Source organism: Python bivittatus, unplaced genomic scaffold (genome assembly GCF_059951505.1).
Source record: "Python bivittatus isolate LINGU-HERP-01145 unplaced genomic scaffold, Pbiv_v1 ctg000650_np1212, whole genome shotgun sequence".
Classification (NCBI taxonomy): domain Eukaryota; kingdom Metazoa; phylum Chordata; class Lepidosauria; order Squamata; family Pythonidae; genus Python; species Python bivittatus.
In genome coordinates this window covers 1,711,063-1,732,001 of record NW_028277093.1, presented here as the reverse complement: position 1 = coordinate 1,732,001, position 20,939 = coordinate 1,711,063, and the positions used below count along the sequence as shown (strand labels likewise).

The window sequence follows — 20,939 nt, the reverse complement described above, 5'->3', positions numbered from 1 at the left end:
ACGAAGACCAGAAGACAGCGGTAATGATAGATGTAGCAGTGCCAAGTGACAGCAACATCAGGAAGAAGGAGCATGAGAAGCTGGAGAAGTACCAGGGCCTGAAGGAGGAAATAGAGAGGATGTGAAAGTAAAGGCCAAAGTGGTCCCGGTGGTCGTAAGAGCACTCGGGGCCGTGACTCCTAAGCTGGGAGAATGGCTCCAACAGATCCCAGGAACAACATCCGAGCTCTCTGTCCAGAAGAGTACAATGCTAGGAACAGCTAAGATACTGCGCAGAACCCTCAAACTCCCAGGCCTTTGGTAGAGGACCCGAGACTGAGGAATTCATTCATTCATTCAATTCATAGAAACACCATTATCAAAATTTTACCTGAGAAAAAGAACTGAAATGCTCCTCAGGAGATAGGGAGAGCTGAAGAGGCCCAAAAACTGAGAATTTGAGGCAGCATCAATATCCCAAAATCCCAAGGAACAAAGGGGCCTGAGGAAAAAAACCCTAAAAACTATTCTAGGGAGAATAGTAGTTAATAGGAAAGGTATTTTACACTACCTTGGAGAAATTTACCTGTGTTTGGGGAAGAAAATGGGGAAAAAACAAGTTATGAAGAAAAAAGATGAGGGGAAAAACTCAATGTTACAGGGATGCCCATAAGTTGTAGCCAAGAGTTAAGATGGTGGCCGTGACAGTGCAATGGAATCTCCACTTTTTTTTAACGTGCATTGCAAACTTATCTGAAATTTTAGACAGGAGATTGCAAATGTTGCAATTGCATTGGTTAATCTGCATTTGGTCTCTTACCAAATTGGTTTCTAAGCAAGTAGAAAATTCCCTTCAAGTTTACTTTTGCACATATGTATCACCATAATGGCCACCTTCTATACAGCTTGTCCTATCATCTAGAGACTAATTCCGAGATGGTTGGGAAAAGGGAGAAGCGGGTGGAATGTCTATGGGGTTGGAGAATGATGAACTTGAAAAAAGAAAGAGGTCACTCCTTCTATGGATAATTTTGGGTTATCATCCTGGGTTCACGTTTCCAGCGGTGATTCAGTTGAGAGATGTGTATTTAGCACAGGTGATCCTTGTTTAGTGACTGCCTTGTACAGTGACTGTTTACAGTTATGACAGTGATGAAAAAGTAACTTTGCAACCAATCCATGTATTTATGACCTTCACAGGTCTGTAAAGCAAAGGAAACCTGAAGTAAGATCATAAGTACAGTCGCAGTTTCACTTAGCAACCACTTTGTTTTACAACCAAGTTACTGGTCCCCATTGTAGTTGCTAAATGACGACTACCTGTATGTCTGAAGCTGCAGCTCCCTGTAGCTTGGGATCTAGCCTGGGGGATAAGCAGAACACAAGGGATTGTGCAGTAGGAACTTGCCTTCCCACTTTACTGAATCAACGACATGAATGGAGGGAAACAATGGAAGAATTGCTTCAAATATATCCTCTGGAATAGGACTGGAACAATTTGCCTTAAACTATCTCATATTATTAACACCAGCCAACTGAGATGGAAAGCCTTCTAAGATTTGAAACAGACTGTGGTTTATTATTTTAAATCCCATTTTGAGCTTGCCGGATGAAGGTCTCTAACCAGCAGCTCTTCCTGCTCCTTCTGCTCCTCCGCCTGGCTCAGGAAGAAGCCTTCATCCAAGGCCACCATCTGGTAACGGTTCCGGGAGCAACAGGTCCAGCATCTGAGCTTGTGTCTCTTTCTGGCTTCAGCCACTGATGGCAAAAGTGGTGGAGGCAGTTGCAAATCTCTTTGGGCCTCTTACTCTCCTGGAAGTAGATATTCCTGAAGCTCCAGCACAGGACCTCTTAACTGATGGTTCAAGATTTTCGTGCAACCTCTTGAAAGTCCAAGCATTTATACTGCTTCTCCCCAGTGTGGATCCTTTTGGGAAGAGTAAGGGTCCCATTTTTTATGGAAGCTCTTTCCACATTTTCTGCATTTATATGGTTTCTCCCCCATGTGGATCCTTTTATGGGAATTAAGATTACCCTTCTGTGTAAAGCTCTTTCCACACTCCATGCACTTATATGGTTTCTCCTTTGTATGGATTTTTTTATGGGAATTCAGATTACTGCGCTGGTTGAAACTCTTTCCGCATTCTATGCATTTATACGGTTTCTCCCCTGTATGGATCCTTTTATGGGAGGTAAGTTGAAAGTTATGGGTAAAGCTCTTTTCACATTCTTCACATTTATATGGCTTCTCCCCTGTGTGATTCATTCTATGGGATTTAAGATTAGCCTTATGATTAAAGCTCTTTCCACACTCTGTGCACTTATATGGTTTCTCCCCTGTGTGGATTTTTTTGTGGGAGCTAAGATATCTGCGCTGGCTGAAACTCTTTCCACATTCCATGCATTTATATGGTTTCTCCCCTGAGTGGGTCATTTCAGTGGGAGCAAAGGAACTGCTCTCACTTAAAAGTTTCCCATTCTCTGTACGTTTATATGGTTTATTTCCCATTTTAGTTTCTCCAGATAAAGAAAGTCTAGATGTCCAATTGTAATTTTTTTCATCCTCATGGCATAGATCCTCTTCTTTAGTGTGAATTGTGTAACATTCATATAAATCTAAGTCCTCTTCAAATGTTTCTGCAGTTTCCATTTTTATTTTTTCTTTCTGATCTTGTTGGGGAAGAAAGTCTTCAATTTCAGCAGATGGGAAAGTTGAGCTCCTCTTACTCCCATTTTTGGACAGATTTCCCTCGTGCCCTTTTGGTTCCATTACATTTGCAAATTCCTCTCTTCCATCTTCATGCCTGAACATTTGGAAGGCTTCCTTGTTCTCTTGCACATTATTTCCTTAAAAGAAAAAGAATGAATGACAATTGAGGCAAGGTAGGGGAAGCAAAATAAGAATTCATAGCACAGAAAGTGAGTGTGAATTTCCTAGTGAAATTCTGCCAAGGTTTCTCCATTATTTTGAAAGGTTGTTCTGCTGATCAGCATTAAATACTCTGATCTAAGCCTTACTAAATGTGGGCTTTCAGTTTGTTATAAAGTTCATATGAATAAAACTGCACAGTATAGAAATGGATCATTTCTATTATATGAACTTTGGAAACCTTAAAAAAATCCATTTATTCAAACGAAGCAGCACATTTACAGTGTTACACCATTTTGCTCAATAAATTAATTCTCCTTATGGATTCCTATTAAATCTCAGCTGGAGTTCAGTTCAAGGAAGTGAGGAATCAGGGGAAAGAAACTTGTAATATTTACTCTAGGGGTGGACAAGTGGGATAATGGGAGCAAAAATTATTCTAACTAAATTTCTTACCTATCTTAAACTACCTGCCATTAACTGGGAAAAACACAAATTGTTTATAGAGAAAACAGGGATGGTTTGGGGCAGGGAGGAATTTGGGCAACACAAACTGTTAGGCAGAGTGCAGATATAACTACCAGCGTTAGAGAGATTTAAAGAATGCAATGTCCTTATCTTGTTCTCCAAAGAAATCCAGCCAAAAGGTACAGAACATATCTGGTTGTTTATTGAGAAAAAAATAAAACTACATAAAATACAAGTTTCATGCAAAACATAGAAAAAATAACTTCTTCTCATATATGTGGCATCCAAGACTTATCCAATACACAAGTTTAACAAAGTCTCTAGCCAAAAAAAACTCTCAAAGAAGAGCCACACTACTTAGTTATTAGTTACTACTACATAACCTATAAAACTGATTACATGATGACTAAGATCCTACTAAGCAGTGAGGCATATAATCACCCACAATTTATGTACCTCCCCTTAGGTAACTAGCATACAGACGCCAATAGGTGGCAGTAAATAGCAGTATACGTGCAAACTAGAAAAACAAATGCAAGTGGCATGACTTTTGCAGTCAAAACAATGTGTTAGAGATAAGCAATTTGCTTTTCTTCCCATGAGAATATCCTAACACAAACACCAGCCAATGTAGTAGCATAATTTATATCTAGTGCCATTTAATCAATCTGTCACCCATAAGATGACAGATCCCCTCCTTTCCCAGCCAGGTGAGGTTGTTTGGGGATTTTTTTTTTAAAAAAACACAACTGGCCGTATCTGTCCACAATGTATTTCTTCTAAGCATCTGAGGACAGAGCAGGGGGGCCTTACCCAGAAAGGCCACATTTCTGCAGTTCTCCAGCATGACTTTTCTGTGCAGGGCTTTTTGGTCAGGATCTAGCAGAGACCACTCCTCCTCGGAGAAATACACAGCCACCTCCTCAAAAGACACAAGAACCTGCAAAAAGAAGTAGACTTATGAGCAGCCAAGTTTTATTTGAAAATTCTCTCCTTTTGGTTCAAGAATCCCCAAAGCAGAGATTCGCAGTGAGTTAAATGGACACGCTCTACAAGGTTAAAAATCTGAAGTGAGAAAACTCACAAGAGTTCACAGCCCTTGACTGATGTAACATTTGTGGACCAAGCAGATTATCTGAGGAAACAGATTATTTAGATTGATTTCACTCAGGTTTCAGGTTGCAATTTACCATGGGGACAGCCATGGTCACACTCATACATACACATTATCTGTGGCAGAGCTGGGATGCAGGTGGTGCATCCATCCTTGCATCCCATGATCTCTCAGCAGCAGTGAATATCATCAACCATGGTATCCTTCTGCACTGTTGCAGGGGTTCAAGATAGGGCAATTTCCTTCAGGGCAGTTTCAGTCAGTGTTGGCGGATGGGGAGAGGTGATTCCCTAGGCCCCTTTCAGGGCCCTTCTGTGAATGCAACCAAAGTATCTTTCTGGATCAATTCACAGATAGACCTATCAATGGTTCTCATCCTGACAGTTGCAGAAGGACATAATGGTGGGATCCTCTCTAACATTTTAGTCGATAGATTGCAGGGTCTCCTGAGGGATCAATCCTGCCCCCCATCAACACCTTCACGACAGTGCTGGGAGAGCTTATTAAAGGATTTGATTTGTGAGGCGCCATCAACATTCAGATGACCTTTAACCCAATTTTTTCTTCTTGTGAGAGTCACAACAGTTTTGATAGGGGAGCTAAGCTAAGCATTACTGATCAGCAAACTGAACCCCCAGTTCATGTTGCTTAGAACCAGCAACATGATGCCTATAGCCCATAACAAGAGACCTCCAACTGATCTATCTTCCCTGACATTTCCTGTCCTACCTGATTTGGAGATTCAGCTGCTCTTTCAATTCTGCCAGAAAATGGAGAAGAATCTATGAATGCCGACTTTTCATTCCCTGTGAGATTAAAGTGACATAAGCAGAATTTTTAGAAACATAATTACTAAGATACAGATAAGCATTAGGCAAAAGAGGGCCCAGAGAACGAGAAAGAACTGCATTCTTCCTGAGGAACCTTCTCTTACCGGAGGAGGTGTCCTGACTTTGATCTTCATGGAAGATCCCCCTGATGAGCAGCTCCTGGGAAGGATCTGGCAGATTCCTCCTTTCCTTGGGATTTTCAGAGATTGACTTCAAGTCAGGCCTCTGGACCAGATGCAACTGGAGAAACAAAGAAGCGGATGTAAGAAGAATTACAAAAAAGAGGCACATTCTCACTCTCTGTTCAATATAAATATTCGCCTTAAGAGTTAAACTTCTCCTTTTCTTAGTATCTTCACAACCCTGTTAAGTCATAGGAGAATCCCAATATATGGTTATTCTTTGAACTCCCATTTTGAGCTTGTCAGGTGAAGGTCTCTCACCTGCATCTCTCCCTGCTCCTTCTGCTCCTCCGCCTGGCTCAGGAGGAAGCCTTCGGCCAGGGCCACCGCCTGGGAACTGGCCTCTGCTCCGCACTCCCTCACCCAGCTCTCCATTTCGGGGGGCAGGATGGCCAGGAACTGCTCCAGGATCACCAGGTCCTGCATCTGCGCCTTCGTGTTCCTTTCTGGCTGCAGCCACTGGCAGCAAAGGTGGTAGAGGCGGCTGCACATCTTCCGGGGGCCCTGGTCCCACAAGATGCAGGACAAAGCACCCATCTTCCTCCTGGTGGTTTCCCGCAGGGCATCCTGAAGGTCCTCCACCTTCCCCCACGGGGCATCCTTCAAAGAAAGGGCGTCCGCCTGCCGCCCACCCGCCTCCTCCTTCGGCAGGTGAGACCAGAAGTCAATGGCCACTGTCTTTTCTGGCACAAAATGCTCTTGCTGGGGGTCTCTTGGGGAGCTCTCCGCAGAGCCCCCTTGTGGGGCCCTGTGCCCCAGCCCTGCCTCCTGCAGGGGGGCTTGCGTCAAGGCCCCATTCGGAGCGGCCGCCGCCGCCGCCGCCGCCTCCTCCTCCAGCCGCGCAGCCCCGGCCCCTCCGCCCCCTCCAGCTCCGCCGCCACCCCCAGCAGCGCCGCCCGCACCGCCTCTCCGCCCGGCCTGCTCCGCCGCCGCCTTCCCGGCCGGGCCCCCTCCGCCGCCCAGCCGCTCGCGCCCCGGGCCCGCGCCCTCGCCCAGCGCCCGGATGCCGCGGAGCAGCGCCATCTCCAGCCGCAGCAGCCCCTGCAGCCGCTCCTGCTCCGTCTCCGAGAGCGCCGCGTGCCGGGCCAGCAGCGTCTCCCTGCCGCGCCGGGCCTCGCTCAGCTGCGCGCGGAAGCGCTCCAGGTCGGGCGGCTCGTCCAGCTTCACCGCCCAGCGCCAGCGCGCCCGGACCGGCTCGGAGACGTGCGCCGCCAGCAGCGCCTCCGCCTTGGCCAGCCGGCGCGCCAGCCGCTCCAAGGAGAACTCCCGCGCCGCCATCGCCTCGCCTCGCCTCGCCTCGCCTCGCCGCCCTGTGTAGCTTGGGAGACGCCTTCCCAGAGGGCCGCGGCCGGAAGCCCTTGGGTGCCTTCCTTTCCCACCCGGGGTACGGTCCGCGCCGCTTGGTGGCAGATCGTGGCCTCACCCTACCCGTATGGCCCCCTCCTCCCCAAAGGCGGAGCTCCAGGGGCCCCGCCCCGGGAGTTGGATCCCCTGCTCAGCCTTTCCTCCGCGCCACCGCCGACTCCGCGGCCCGGTGCCCCGGTCGGACTCTTGCGCACAGATCATCCGAAGGGGGCGTCTGCCACGCGCCCCTCTTTCCACGACTGGTCTTCCCACGTGCTTTCAGCCTCTGGCGCCTTCTTTGGGGGATGAGAGGGGGTGCAGGACGGACCCCCTAAAATCGCACTGGCTTCCCAAACAGTGCCGGCTTTGGCGAGAGCTCTTGGAGGAAGAACGAGGCGCTGCTGGGTCGTCAGTCACTGTAAATAGAAGCCAGAGGGAAATTGCAGGTACTGCAAGAGATGGAGATGGAAGTCTTTAACCAATTAATCTCTCAAGAGCTAATTAGAGGCTGTTAACCTCAACTGAACATGAAACGTCTGAAAAGGGACTATCTAAATGGTCTGAACGGAAAAATCTCTGTACCTGAGGAACCGTAGGAACATGAAGCAGGATTCAGAAGCACACCATAAAGATGATTTCCCTTCTGGTAAAATAACAGGGCTTCGGAATGATCTTCACTGTCATGGTTCTTCTCAAAAAAAAAAAAGGTTTCCCTCACAGATTATTAATTATTAAGGAGCCATTTTATTCAGAAGCCACCACTGATTAGGGATGGGAAGAGTTGGAGGCCTTGAGACTGGGGTCAAGGACTAGGCTATGAAGATAAAAACCCTGAAGAAAATAAGTACAGTGGAGTCTCGTTTAACCGTCCTTCGCTTATCCGACATTCCGTCTTATCCGACACCCCTAACAAAAAACACAACACGCATAAATTGGCGACGAGAAAAGTGTGCTGCTTGTTTGCGAGTGTGAGTGTACTCTTTCTTGTTGCTCCTGATGGTGCGGCACCGCAACACAAAAATCGATTGCAACAGGTGCAGCAGGCGCACATGTCTAGCCTATGACTCATGTGTTGGTCATGTCTCGCCTTTCCCAATGGTCACTCAGTGCAGTTTGTTATTGTATGCGGATCGGTTTACTGTGTGTTACTGTGCAGTGTTTACGTGCATGTTAACATAAGTAATGTAGTTGTGTTGTGAAGCAATTTTTACTGAAATTTACGCGAATATGGCGATGAAAAGAAAGAAAGTTGTTGTATCAATGGAACAAAAACTTGAGGCAATCAAGAGACTGGACAAAGGAGAGACGATGCAAAAAGTAGCTGACGACTATGGCGTCGGACGGGTAACAGTAGGAGACTGGAAAAGGAAACGATTGGAAATAGAAAAATGGTGTTCCTCGAGAGTTACAGATGGTGCACTAAAAGAGAGAAAAACGATGAAAAAGTGTGACTATGAAAAAGTTAGCGAGGCTTTGTACATTTGGTTTACACAGTTCAGAAACAAAGGTGTGCCTATTTCAGGGCCTATTTTACAGCAAAAGGCGTTGCATTTTCGAAATGAATTTAATGAAGGGGACCCAGATTTTACAGCAAGTGTTGGTTGGCTTGACAGATGGAAGAAACGTTACAGAATCCGTCAGTTAAGTGTTTGTGGTAAGAAACTGTCATCAAATTTTCAAGAAATGGAGGCATTCAAGAAAAAGTTTCAAGACTTTATTGAAACTGAAAGCCTAACAGGTGATCAAATATTTAATTGTGATGAGTCAGGCCTTAATTACAAAACGTTACCTAGTAAGAGTCTTGCAGCCAGAACTGAAGCAGCAACCCCTGGCTATAAGCATAGTAAAGAAAGACTGACAATTTTAGCATGCAGCAATGCTACAGCAAACCACAAAATGGACCTCGCAATGATTGGGAAGTCCAAAAATCCAAGAGCCTTTAAAACAATTTCAAAAAACGCTCTTCCTGTAAAATACTACTACAATCAAAAAAGTGCGTGGATGACCAGTGAAATTTTCAAAGATTGGTTTTTTAAGGAATTCGTTCCTTCCACGGAGAAATTTTTGAAAGAAAATGAGCTCCCTAGAAAAGCAGTTTTGTTGGTAGACAATGCCCCAACCCACCCTGATGCAGAGGAGCTTCAAGATGGGGACATTAAGGCTATGTTTCTGCCACCTAATGTAACCGCCATATGCCAACCAATGGATCAGGGCGTTTTGGAAACGCTAAAAAGGAACTATCGCAGGAAGCTACTGTCGACAATGATAGAAGAAATTGAAGAAGGGCAAGACATGATTGAAAAATTGAAACGCATCAATGTAAAGGATGTTGCTTATTGGATTGCAAGGGCCTGGGCTGATGTTAGGGCTCCAACAATTGCCAAATCATGGAAGAAGCTGTTAGGCGAAGATGAAGATGAAATTATGGAAACGGAAAGCACAGATGAAACCAAAGAAAGCATTCTACCCTTAGTCCAACATATCCCTGGATGTGAGGATGCATCTTCCGAAGAAGTTGAAAGTTGGATGAACGAAGACGATCAGTATGAAATAACTGATGAAGAAATTGTCGCTCTTGTTAATAGCGATGGCAACGAAATTGATGATCGAGCATCAACTGTTGACCCTCTCAGAATCTCGCATAACGATGGAGTTAAGGCTCTAGAAACTGCCATGAAATACGTTGAGCAACAAGAAGAAGCTATGGGGATCGACATAATGATGCTGCAAAGATGGCGAGACTTGGCAGCGAAGAAACGGCAATTGTCAGGAAAGCAGACTAGGATCACAAATTTTTTAAAATCATCACAGGACTGAACTTTTTATGGATTTAACTTCCGACAATGCTGTTACTGTAAGTTCATTTTATGCAATTCTATATTTATTTGTAGTCAGTTTTTAACGTTAACTTCAATACAACTTCAATACGTTTTCAATACATTACGATGTTTTGGTGCTAAATTTGTAAATAAATTATTGTATAACGTTACCGTGTATTGAATTGGGGTTTTTTTTCTGTTGATTTGTTGTAAAACGTGATGTTTTGGTGCTTAATTTGTAAAATTATAACGTAATTTGACGTTTAATAGGCTTTTTCTTAATTCCTCCCTATTATCCAACATTTTCGCTTATCTGACGTTCTGCCAGCCCGTTTATGTCAGATAAGCGAGACTCTACTGTATTTAAAGAAGTGGGACCTCAAGGAGAAAAAATACATATTCAAAGAAACACTGTTCTCAAAATTTTACCTCAGAAATTGCAGCCGGGTGGGGAAATTAAGGTTGGAAAAGGTTAACTTCAGTGAGTGCAAACGAGGAATCCTTTGAAAAGGAGAAAAACCAGGAGAGATGGCAGCTTGGATAAACGTAATATTTTAATCTAACACATCAAGGGGAAGCACCCATCATATTTTGTTTAAAGAATAAGAACTGAAATGCTCCTCAGGAGATGCAGAGAGCTGAAGAGCCCCAAAAACAGAATTTGAGGCAGCATGAATATCGAAAAATGTCAAAGGAATAAAGGGGCCTAAGGAAAAAGAAACCTAAAAATTATGTTTCAGGGAGAATAGTAGTTAACAGGAAAGGTATTTGCACCACCTTGGAGAGATTTCCCTGTGTTTAGAGAGTTAAGAGGGAAAAAAAGGCATCAATAAAAAAGATGGGGGGGAAGAATACACAATGTTACGGGGATGCCTGCAAGAGGTGGTCAAAAAAGTCAAGATTGCAGCCCTGACGGTGCGATGGAAGCTCCTCCTGTTTTATACGCGTTTCAAACTTGTCAGTCTCAGACAAGACATTACAGATAGTGCAGTCGCATTGGTTAATCCGCATTTGGCCGCTTACACCTAAGCAAGTGGAAAATCCCCCTCAAGTTTACCTTTGCACAACACTCAGAGGGGGCTTTCCTCCCATTCCCGTCATCCATGCCACCACCCCCCCGCAAAAAAAAAATCCCTGCACTGTGCACAGAATCTGCCAGGGGGCTCCCTCTGCAAACCTTCCAGAACCTCCAAAGGAAAACAGGAAACTCAGCCCCTGGAATGGGTATGATGCCTCCTATGCTCTCCTGGAAGGGGGAGAGCCCAGATCCCATGCTCCCGTTGCCCTCTTGCATGCACGGTCCAGGCAGGGGGGAAGGCAGAGCTCCAGACCCGCCGCCTTGCTCCCAGGAAAAAGTTCAGGATCCCCAGGAAGCAGGAGATCTGGGGAAGCCCTTCACCCCCATTTCCTGCGAGAGCCTCCAAGTGGGGGGATAGGGAGAGGCGGGCATTGCAAAACTCAGATGGCAAATATAGAATGTGCAAGAAAGGAGATGCTAATGGTACTCTGCAACTGCATTCACATGTTGTGACGGGTTAGGCTAGAATGCGGTTGGGTGCTTTGTTGGGCGACCTTGCCAGTTTCTTAGGAGGTTGTGTGAACCAGGACAGCAGGCAGAGCCCTAATCTGGTTTATTCTCCTGGGCGTTGCATTTTATGCAAACACCAGCACTGTGGTCTTTTAAGCTGGATTTGACGTACCTAAACTGTGTGAACGTCAATTTGATCTCTTTCAAACCAGAAGATCCACTGGCCCCATTTGGAGCTGGGTTAGAGAACAGACAGACAATGGATGCAGGTGAGAAAGCTGGGGAAAGGAGCAGTGGAGAAATCTGGACAAGAACTGGGCAGAAGATCCTGGAGGAGGAAACCATCAGTTCATAGGTCCAGCACTGGAGCTTCAGGAATGTCCACTTCCAGGAAACCAGAGGGCCCCAAGAGATTTGCAGCCACCTCCACACCAGCTGTCAGTGGCTGAAGCTAGAAAGACACACAAAGGCGCAGATGCTGGACCTGGTGGTCCTGGAGTAGTTCTTGGCCATCCTGCCCCTAGAGATAGAGCGCTGGGTGCGAGAATGTGGAGTGGAGACCAGTTCCCAGGCAGTCGCCCTGGTGGAAGGCTTCCTCCTGAGCCAGGCAGAGGAGCAGAAGGAGCAGGGAGAGATGCAGATGAGAGACCTTTACCTGGCAAGTTCTAAATGAGATTTAAAAGAATAACCATATGTTGGGATTCTTAAATGACTCCTTAACAGGGTTGTTAAGATACTAAGAAAAGGAGATGTTTAACTCTTAGGCAAATTGTTCCAGTGCTGTTCCAGAGGATATATTTGGAGCAATTCTTCATTCATTCATTCATTCATTCATTCATTCATTCATTCATTCAACTTGTCCCCGCCCATCTCCCCCAATTGTTCCCCTCCATTCTTGTCTTTGGTGCAGCAGATGGGCAGGCAGGTCCCCACCTCATACTCCCTCATGTTTTGTTTATCTCCCAAGCTAAATCCCAAGCAACCAGTTCAGACATGGTAGTAGTCCTTGTTTAGCAACTACAATTGGGACTGGCAACTCGTCCATTAAGCGAAGCAGTCATTAAGTGAAAGTGCAACTCTGCTCATGATCTTCAGCTTTCCTTTGCTTTACAGACCTGTGAAGGTTGTAAATACAAGGATTGGTCACAAAGTTACTTTTTCATCACTGTCATAACTGTGAACAGCCGCTGTACAAGGCAGTCAGTAAAGAAGAAGTACAGTGGTATCTCGGTTCACAAACTTAATCCGTTCCACGATTCTGGTCATGAACTGAATCACATTTTCCCATAAGGTTCAATATAAATAAGGTTAATCTGTTCTGAACCATATGTATTTTTTTTTAACCACAAAAATATGAAACAAAGTACAGTACAGTACAATAGTCGAGATTGTCGATTTCACCATCTTGTACTCCGAGGCCAGATCAGTCACACGAATACCATGCTCATGCTTTTCTACAATTTCCTTCTTCAATTCAATGGTTATTTTCTTCAAAACCTTCTTACCATTCTTGCTCTGCACTTTCTTGTTACCTTCATTATTGCTCTGCACATTCTTGTCACCTTCATTACCATTCTGCACGTTCGTCACCTTCATTACCACTCTGCACTTTCTTTTTACCACCATGCTTGCTCTGCACTTTTTTGGAGCCATGCTGGATGTACTATATGTACTAAAAAGCACACCAAAAAGCTTCACAGCAAGTGTCTGCAACCGCGATCTCGCCTAGAGGAAGCCATGACCATGTGTCAGAGCAGGGAAGATGGCTGTGGGTCATGTTCATCACCTGATGCAGAGTTCGCAAATGGAAGCAAAAATTTGCGAACGCTGCTGTTCACAAACTGAATTGTTCGTGAACAGAAGCGTTTGTGAACTGAGGTATTACTGTACCTGTACTAGATATACATCTCTCGACTGAGTCACTGCTAGAAACATGCACCCAGGTTGATAACCCAAAATTCTCCCTATAAGGAGTGACCTCTTTTTTCAAGTTCATCTTTCTCCAACCACATACATTTCTCCCACTTCTCCCTCTTCCCAGCAACCCCAGAATTAGTTGCTCAGATCCATCAGGGTTCTAGAGGACAGTCCTGGAAGAACTGAGACTAAGGGAAATCTGGTTCAGGAAAAATGGCTTTCTTAAAAAAATATTTGCTTAGCTACAAATATTACAATTGCATGCAATTACTTTTAATTTCTTTTGCTGTGTATTTAAGTTTGAATGAAATATTTGGAGTGAAATATTTAGTGAATGCATTCTCAAGTGTTTGTGTTCTCTGTTTATGTTCAGTAAATTGTATGCTTTTTATGCAGCCTGGCACCTCTTCACATCAGATTGTGTCTATAGTAGGTGCAGATCCATCATCTTGTAATCTGCTGAAAACCTTATCTTGTCCTTTGAGATGTTTCTATAGGAGATCCTTTTGAATCTCAGGCTCTGATTTAAACAATATATTTTATCTACTTTGCCATTGAATGTATTACATATCAATAATTCAAGGCACCATAGTCTTCTACATTTTCCTGTCTCCTTTTTTTGTAATACAATGTAATTTATCACTTGTGAGATTGATTTATCCCTGAAGGAATTGGGGACTATTTTCCCTCGTCCTACATCTCATGATGCTGTTTGAGGAGGTGATTATATCAAAGTTATTTCATTTTTATCAGTTTTATTTTCTTTTTCTCGCCAATAGAGTACACAAGCTCTGGTATTCCTGTGTAATCTCACACATGGCTAAGGGATGATGCCAGGTAAAGACAACCCCTTGAAAAATAGATGGTGGTAGGAGTAACCATCAAGCAGCTACAATTGGGCAGGAAAAGGGACCAGTGGTGTAAAATCCAGAGGACTTCTGGAGAACGAAGGTTAAGGCTTCCCACTCTTCACCCCACAGGCTTAGCTACAGGTGGGCATAGCAGGCTGTGAAGTTGTGAGCAGAGAATAAGAATCCAATTTTTCTCATATGTACTTCCCTATTTCCCTTTCTGGTACATCAGGTCTAGAGGTCCTTTGTAAAGGCTGTCACTGAACATCCCAAGGGAAAGAAGAGACCTCCAGCCCCTCTCTCAGGAGCTGCTCTTCAGGGGAATCTCCCAGCAAAATCAAAGTTGGGACATTTCAGGAGGTAAGAAAAGACCCTTCCAAGCGTTAGAAGTTTCCTCCTGAGCAAATTCTACTGTCTCTCCCTGTATTTTATTACTTATGATTTTGAAAATTCTCCTTCCACCGTTTTTGTTTCTCTGTCTCAGAGAATAGAATGATGCTGTTGATGTCCTTAGGATTATCTCTTTTTTCTGGTGGAGCCAAAGTAGCAGCTGAACCTCATGCTCAGATAGGAGGAAAAAGACCAGTGATGCAGGAGACCATTGACCATGGAATGGGCAGGTTTGGATTCCAATCACTGACCAGTCAGATCAATGCCTATTTGTCATATCTCATTGCTAACAAAGTTTCCAGGTACTGTTTCCAGGTATCTAAAGTGACTAGTACCAATAGGGCAGCAGATACTTTAAAAATGCATAATTTCAAACATAGTTTAATAGTGGCTAACCTTGCTGAAATCAAAAGAGGACTTAAACCTGTTTCCAGTAACAAGACTGCGTTGGAGACACAAATGGAGATGTGAATTTGTTTTTCAGGGTCTTGCGTCCTTCAAAGAGGTGGCTGTGTATTTTTCCAAGGAGGAGTGGTCTCAGCTGAATCCTGACCAAAAGATTCTGCATGGGGAAGTCATGCTTGAGAATTTGAGGATTGCAGTCTCCCTGGGTAGGTGGACTTTGCTGTTACCTCAGATACATAGAGAAAGCCTTCTGACCTGACCTTGTCAGGGCGGAGAAGATCCATCTTCTGCTTCTTCAAGGAATAGAACAAAAAAATCAGTAGCTGCCAGTTTAGATGCAACATTTCTGATCTATGAGTTGATGGGTTATCCTTAATAAATGTTTTAGTTTCCCTTTAATCTCACCAATGAGAGTCCTTTGGTTTTAGATGACAATAATTCTAGTCTTACCTCTGACTACACAGGTCTCTTCTGGTCTTGGACCAGACACCTCCCTGGCTGAACCATTGGCTCATTCTCAGGCTATTGTTTAATATCCCTACCTTTTTCTTTTATGTTTTTCATCTATACTTGTGGGCCTCAGATGGAATGCTGCAGTTTTACTTAGTGCAAATATCTGATTTTCATCTACTAGATCAACTACTGTATCCTTCTTTTAAATCCTAGTGATTGTATTGGGAAAAGAATGAGTAGCAAATCGCAGGGAGTTCCGGACAAGTGGGAAGGGTTGGATAGCAATTTGATTTATGTGACTCTACCCCCCACTCCAGTTGTCCCACTGGGCATTTCTGGAATGAAGCTTAAAAGCTTAATTCCCATGATTCCTCCCTACAGTAGGAGAATTTTAAATAGTTCACTTAAGCTGGAGATCTGTGCCCAATTCCATTAAAGCACAAATTGGTTTATTACAGTACTGGAGGTGAAAGACAAACTTGAAAAGAAAAGAGATACAGTTCCTCATTTTAGAGTTATGAAAATTAGAGTATAGATGTCATTGGGTACAGCAGCAAAGTACTTGATCAGATATAACATATAATGTGTTTAATGATGTTAGTGAGATAGGGCAGAACTATGGGACAATGAGCAGGACTACAAAAACAGTGGTTTTGAGAGAACAAAATGGCAGTCATTCACAACAAAGTTTCTTTCTAAAGAGTTAAAGTTATGGGATTTGTCCCTCATTCTCAGAGTCTGTGTTTATCTCCTGCTATCTTTTCCCAGCGTGTCAGCATCCCTTGGCCTCAAAATGTTTTATTGCTGAGCTGACAGTTTAATTTCTGGGAAAGGTTTTTGAGGAAGGAGATAATGCACTCTACATGGGGCTGCCCTTGAAAAGTATCTGGAAGCTTCAGTTGGCTCAGAATGCGGCGACCTACATAGTTTTCTGTAAGCCTAGATTTGCGCACATGTCCTCTCTTGCGGGAGCTGCATTGGCTGCCAATTTGCTTCCTTTTGTCATCTTTAAAGTCCTACATGGCTTGGAGCCAGGTTATTTGAAGGACCACCTCTTCTCAGTTTCATCTCCCCAACCCACCAGATTGGGGAGGTAGGGTATGTTACAGGTCCTCCCTATTATGGAAGTCCGTCTAGTGGAACCGAGAAGAAGGGCCTTCTCCATGGTGGCTCCCTCCCTGTGGAACATCATCCCGGCAGAGATAAGACTGGCCCCCACCTTGATGCTCTTCCGCAAGGCCCTGAAGACATGGTTTTGCCATTGTATAGGTACCTAGAATGTAAGATCTATGAACCAAGGCAAGCTGGATGTGGTCAAACATGAGATGACAAGATTGAACATTGACATCTTGGGAATCAGTGAACTGAAATGGACGGGAATGGGTGAATTTAATTCGGGTGACCATTATATCTACTACTGTGGGCAAGAAACCCTTAGAAGAAATGGAGTTGCACTCATAGTCAATAAGAGAGTGGGAAAGGCAGTGATGGGGTACAACCTCAAAAACGACAGAATGATCTCAGTGCGAATCCAAGCCAAACCATTCAATATCACAGTCATCCAAATCTATGCCCCAACCACTGATGCTGAAGAAGCTGAAGTTGACCACTTCTATGAAGACCTACAACACCTTCTAGAACTAGCACCAAAAAAAGATGTCCTTTTCATCATAGGGGATTGGAATGCTAAAGTAGGAAGTCAAGGAGTAATCGGAATAACAGGCAAGTTTGGCCTTGGAGTACAAAATGAAGCAGGGCAAAGGCTAATAGAGTTCTGTCAAGAGAACAAGCTAGTCATAGCAAACACTCTTTTCCAACAACACAAGAGACGACTCTACACATGGGCATCACCAGATGGTCAATACCGAAACCAGATTGATTACATACTTTGCAGCCAAAGATGGAGAAGCTCTATACAGACAGCAAAAACAAGACCAGGAGCTGACTGTGGCTCAGATCATGAGCTTCTTACTGCAAAATTTAGGCTTAAATTGAAGAATGTAGGGAAAACCACTAGACCACTCAGGTATGACTTAGATCATATTCCTTGTGAGTACACAGTGAAGGTGATCAATAGATTTAGAGGATTAGATTTGGTAGACAGAGTGCCTGAAGAACTATGGACGGAGGTCCGTAACATTGTACAGGAGGCAGCAACTAAAACCATCCCAAAGAAAAAGAAATGCAAGAAAGCAAAATGGCTGTCTGATGAGGCTTTACAAATAGCTGTGGAAAGAAGGAATGCGAAAAGCAAGGGTGAAAAGGAAAGATATAAGCAACTGAATGCAGATTTCCAGAGAACAGCAAGGAGAGATAAGAAGGCCTTCTTAAATGAACAATGCAAAGAAATCGAGGAAAACAATAGAATGGGGAAGACTAGAGATCTCTACAAGAAAATTGGAGATATGAAAGGAACGTTTAGTGCAAAGATGGGCATGATAAAGGACAAAAAAGGCAGGGACCTAACAGAAGCAGACGAGATTAAGAAGAGGTGGCAAGAATACACAGAAGAACTATACAAGAAAGATCTTAATGTCCCTGATGTCCACGCTGGTGTGATCACTGACCTTGAGCCAGACATCCTAGAGAGTGAAGTCAAGTGGGCCTTAGGAAGCATTGCTAACAACAAAGCTAGTGGAGATGACAGTATTCCAGCTGAGTTATTTAAAATACTAAAAGACGATGGTGTTAAAGTGCTGCACTCAATATGCCAGCAAGTTTGGAAAACGCAACAGTGGCCACAGGATTGGAAAAGGTCAGTTTATGTTCCAATTCCAAAGAAGGGCAATGCCAAAGAATGCTCAAACTATCGCACAATCGCACTCATTTCACATGCTAGCAAGGTTATGCTCAAAATCCTACAAGCTAGGCTTCAGCAATACATGAACCGAGAACTACCAGATGTACAAGCTGGGTTTCGAAGAGTCAGAGGAACTAGAGATCAAATCACCAACATTCGCTGGATCATGGAGAAAGCACGAGAGTTCCAGAAAAATATCTACTTCTGCTTCATTGACTATGCAAAAGCCTTTGATTGTGTGGATCACAACAAACTGTGGCAAATTCTTAAAGAGATGGGAGTACCAGACCACCTTACCTGTCTCCTGAGAAATCTGTATGTGGGCCAAGAAGCAACAGTTAGAACTGGTCATGGAACAACCGATTGGTTCAAAATAGGCAAAGGTGTACGACAAGGCTGTATACTGTCACCCTGCTTATTTAACCTATATGCAGAGTACATCATGAGAAATGCCAGGCTGGAAGAATCACAAGCCGAAATTAAGATTGCAGGGAGAATCATCAACAACCTCAGATATGCAGATGATACCACCCTAATGGCAGAAAGTGAAGAAGAACTAAAGAGCCTCTTGATGAGGGTGAAAGAGGAGAGTGCAAAAGCTGGCTTGAAACTCAACATTAAAAAAACTAAGATCGTGGCATCTGGACCCATCAATTCCTGGCAAATAGAAGGGGTAGAAATGGAAGCAGTAACAGACTTCATTTATTTGGGCTCCAAGATCACCGCAGACGGAGACTGCAGCCATGAAATTAAAAGACGCTTGCTCCTTGGGAGGAAAGCTATGGCAAGCCTAGATAGCATATTAAAAAGCAGAGACATCATCTTGCCGACAAAGATCCGCATAGTCAAAGCTATGGTTTTTCCAGTAGTAATGTATGGCTGTGAGAGCTGGACCATAAAGAAGGTTGAGTGCCGAAGAATTGATGCCTTTGAACTGTGGTGCTGGAGAAGACTCTTGAGAGTCCCCTGGACTGCTAGGAGGTCAAACCAGTCAATCTTAAAGGAAATCAACCCTGATTGCTCATTGGAAGGATCGATAATGAAGCTCAAGCTCAGATACTTTGGTCACCTAATGCGAAGAGAGATCTCTTTGGAGAAGACCCTGATGCTGGGAAAGATTGAAGGCAAAAGGAGAAGAGGACGGCAGAGGATGAGATGGTTAGATAGCATCACTGAAACAATGAGCATGAAACTGAGCAAACTCAGGGAGGCAGTGAAGGACAGGAAGGCCTGGCGCAATATGGTTCATGGGGTCACGAAGAGTCGGACACGACTTAATGACTAAACAACATGGGGATCCCAGGTCAACCCAGAACCCATCTAGTGTAAATGTATTGTTGCTGCTGGGGGGGTGGGGAGATGGAGTGGGTTTTGTATTTGGGATTTTTATTCCTGTAAGCCGCCCCGAGTCACCATGAGTGAGTTGGGCAGCCATATAAATTGCTTAAATAAATAAATTACTTGCCTAATTTAATACCATATTTTCTCCTTCACTACCTTGAATTTCCCCCCAGCTTTGATGGGATTTTCTAAGGAGAATTAATTTACTAAAAGATTACAATAGCACAGGAATACTATTTTATTTTATATAATTGGAATTTTGGAAGGTTCTTTCTGCTCATAAAATAGAAGTAATCCATTTCTGTACTGTACAGTTTTATCGTACAAACTTAGTAGTTACTGGAAATCCAAATTTGGTATGCCTTAGAGTATTTAATGCTGCTCAGCAGAACAGCTTGTAAACCTACTGTATAGTTATTGGCAGAATTCAGTCAGTTCCTATTCTTTGATTTTTATTTTATTTTCCCTGCCTTAATGTAGTTTCTTTTTCTCTGAAGGGGCTACTGGACAGGAGAATGAGAATTACAAGGAACCATTCCAAACCATGTGGGGTGAAGAGGGAAAAGAGAGATTCACAAATCCAGTGGAGCCAAAAAGACATGAAAGAAATGCATCAAAAAAATAGTAATAAAATAAGCTCAACTTCCCAGTGTGCTGAAATTCATAAATTCTTGGTCCAAGGCAGATTAGATTTAAACAAACCCTATGCAAACCATGCTAACGGTGAACAGTATCTATGCCAGGAGGATGAAAAGAATTTCAACTGGACTTTCACTCTGTCTTTACACGAAAGATCCCAGATGGGAAATAAATTATATCAGTGTACTACTGAGTGTGGAAAGAGCTTCATTCATTCATGTTTCCTTATCTTCCACAAGAGGATTCATACAGAGGAGAAACCATACAAATGCTTGGAGTGTGGAAAAAGCTTCAGAAAGTGTGGTAATCTTAGTTACCATTAAAAAACTCACATGGGGAGAAACCATATAAACGCACAGAATATAGAAAAAGCTTTATTGCTGCCTCAGATTCTCATTTTTTGGGTCTCTTCAGCTCTTCATATCTCCTGAGGAACATTTCAATTTTTTTTAAAACAAAATGTGATGGAAGTTTCCCCATCATACATTAGATTAAAATATTAGATTTAGCCAAGCTGCCATCCCTCCTTTTGATTTTTCTCCTTTTCAAAGAATTCCTCTTTTGCACTCACTGAAATTAGCCTTTTCCAGCCTTATTTCCCCACCCTGCTGCAATTTCTGAGGTAAAATTTTGAGAATGATGTTTCATTGAATATATATTTTTTTCTCAAGGTCTCTTTTCTTTAATTATTTATCACTTTCTTCAGGGTTTCAGTCTTTATAGCACACCCCTTCACGCCAATCTCAAGGCCGCCATCTCTCCCCACCTCAGATTAGTGGTGGCTTCCAAATAAAATGCATCTTAATCTAGAAAATAATATCTGAGGGAAACTTTTTTTTTTTTTGAGAAGAACCATGAGGGTGAAGATCATTCAGAAGCCCTATTATTTTAGCAGAAGGAAAATCACCTTTATTCTGCATTTCTCAAACCTGCTTCATGTTTATAATGTTCCTCAGGTGTGGAGATTTTTCCATTCAGACTGTTTAGACCGTCCCTTTTCCTTTCTTTTA

General features: G+C 43.6%; 1 protein-coding gene across 1 annotated transcript; it reads right to left on the bottom strand.

Moving 5' to 3' along the window:
* Positions 1–1,529: 1,529 nt before the first annotated feature.
* LOC103060567 (uncharacterized) lies at positions 1,530–6,938 on the bottom strand. The gene is made up of 5 exons (XM_088151341.1): positions 5,704–6,938; positions 5,365–5,500; positions 5,160–5,236; positions 4,130–4,256; positions 1,530–2,826 (listed from the first exon to the last, which is right to left on the bottom strand). Exons 1-5 carry the CDS (start codon positions 6,718–6,720, stop codon positions 1,880–1,882), a joined length of 2,304 nt encoding a protein of 767 aa, XP_088007467.1. The 5' UTR covers positions 6,721–6,938; the 3' UTR covers positions 1,530–1,879.
* Between the last annotated feature and the right edge of the window lie 14,001 nt (positions 6,939–20,939).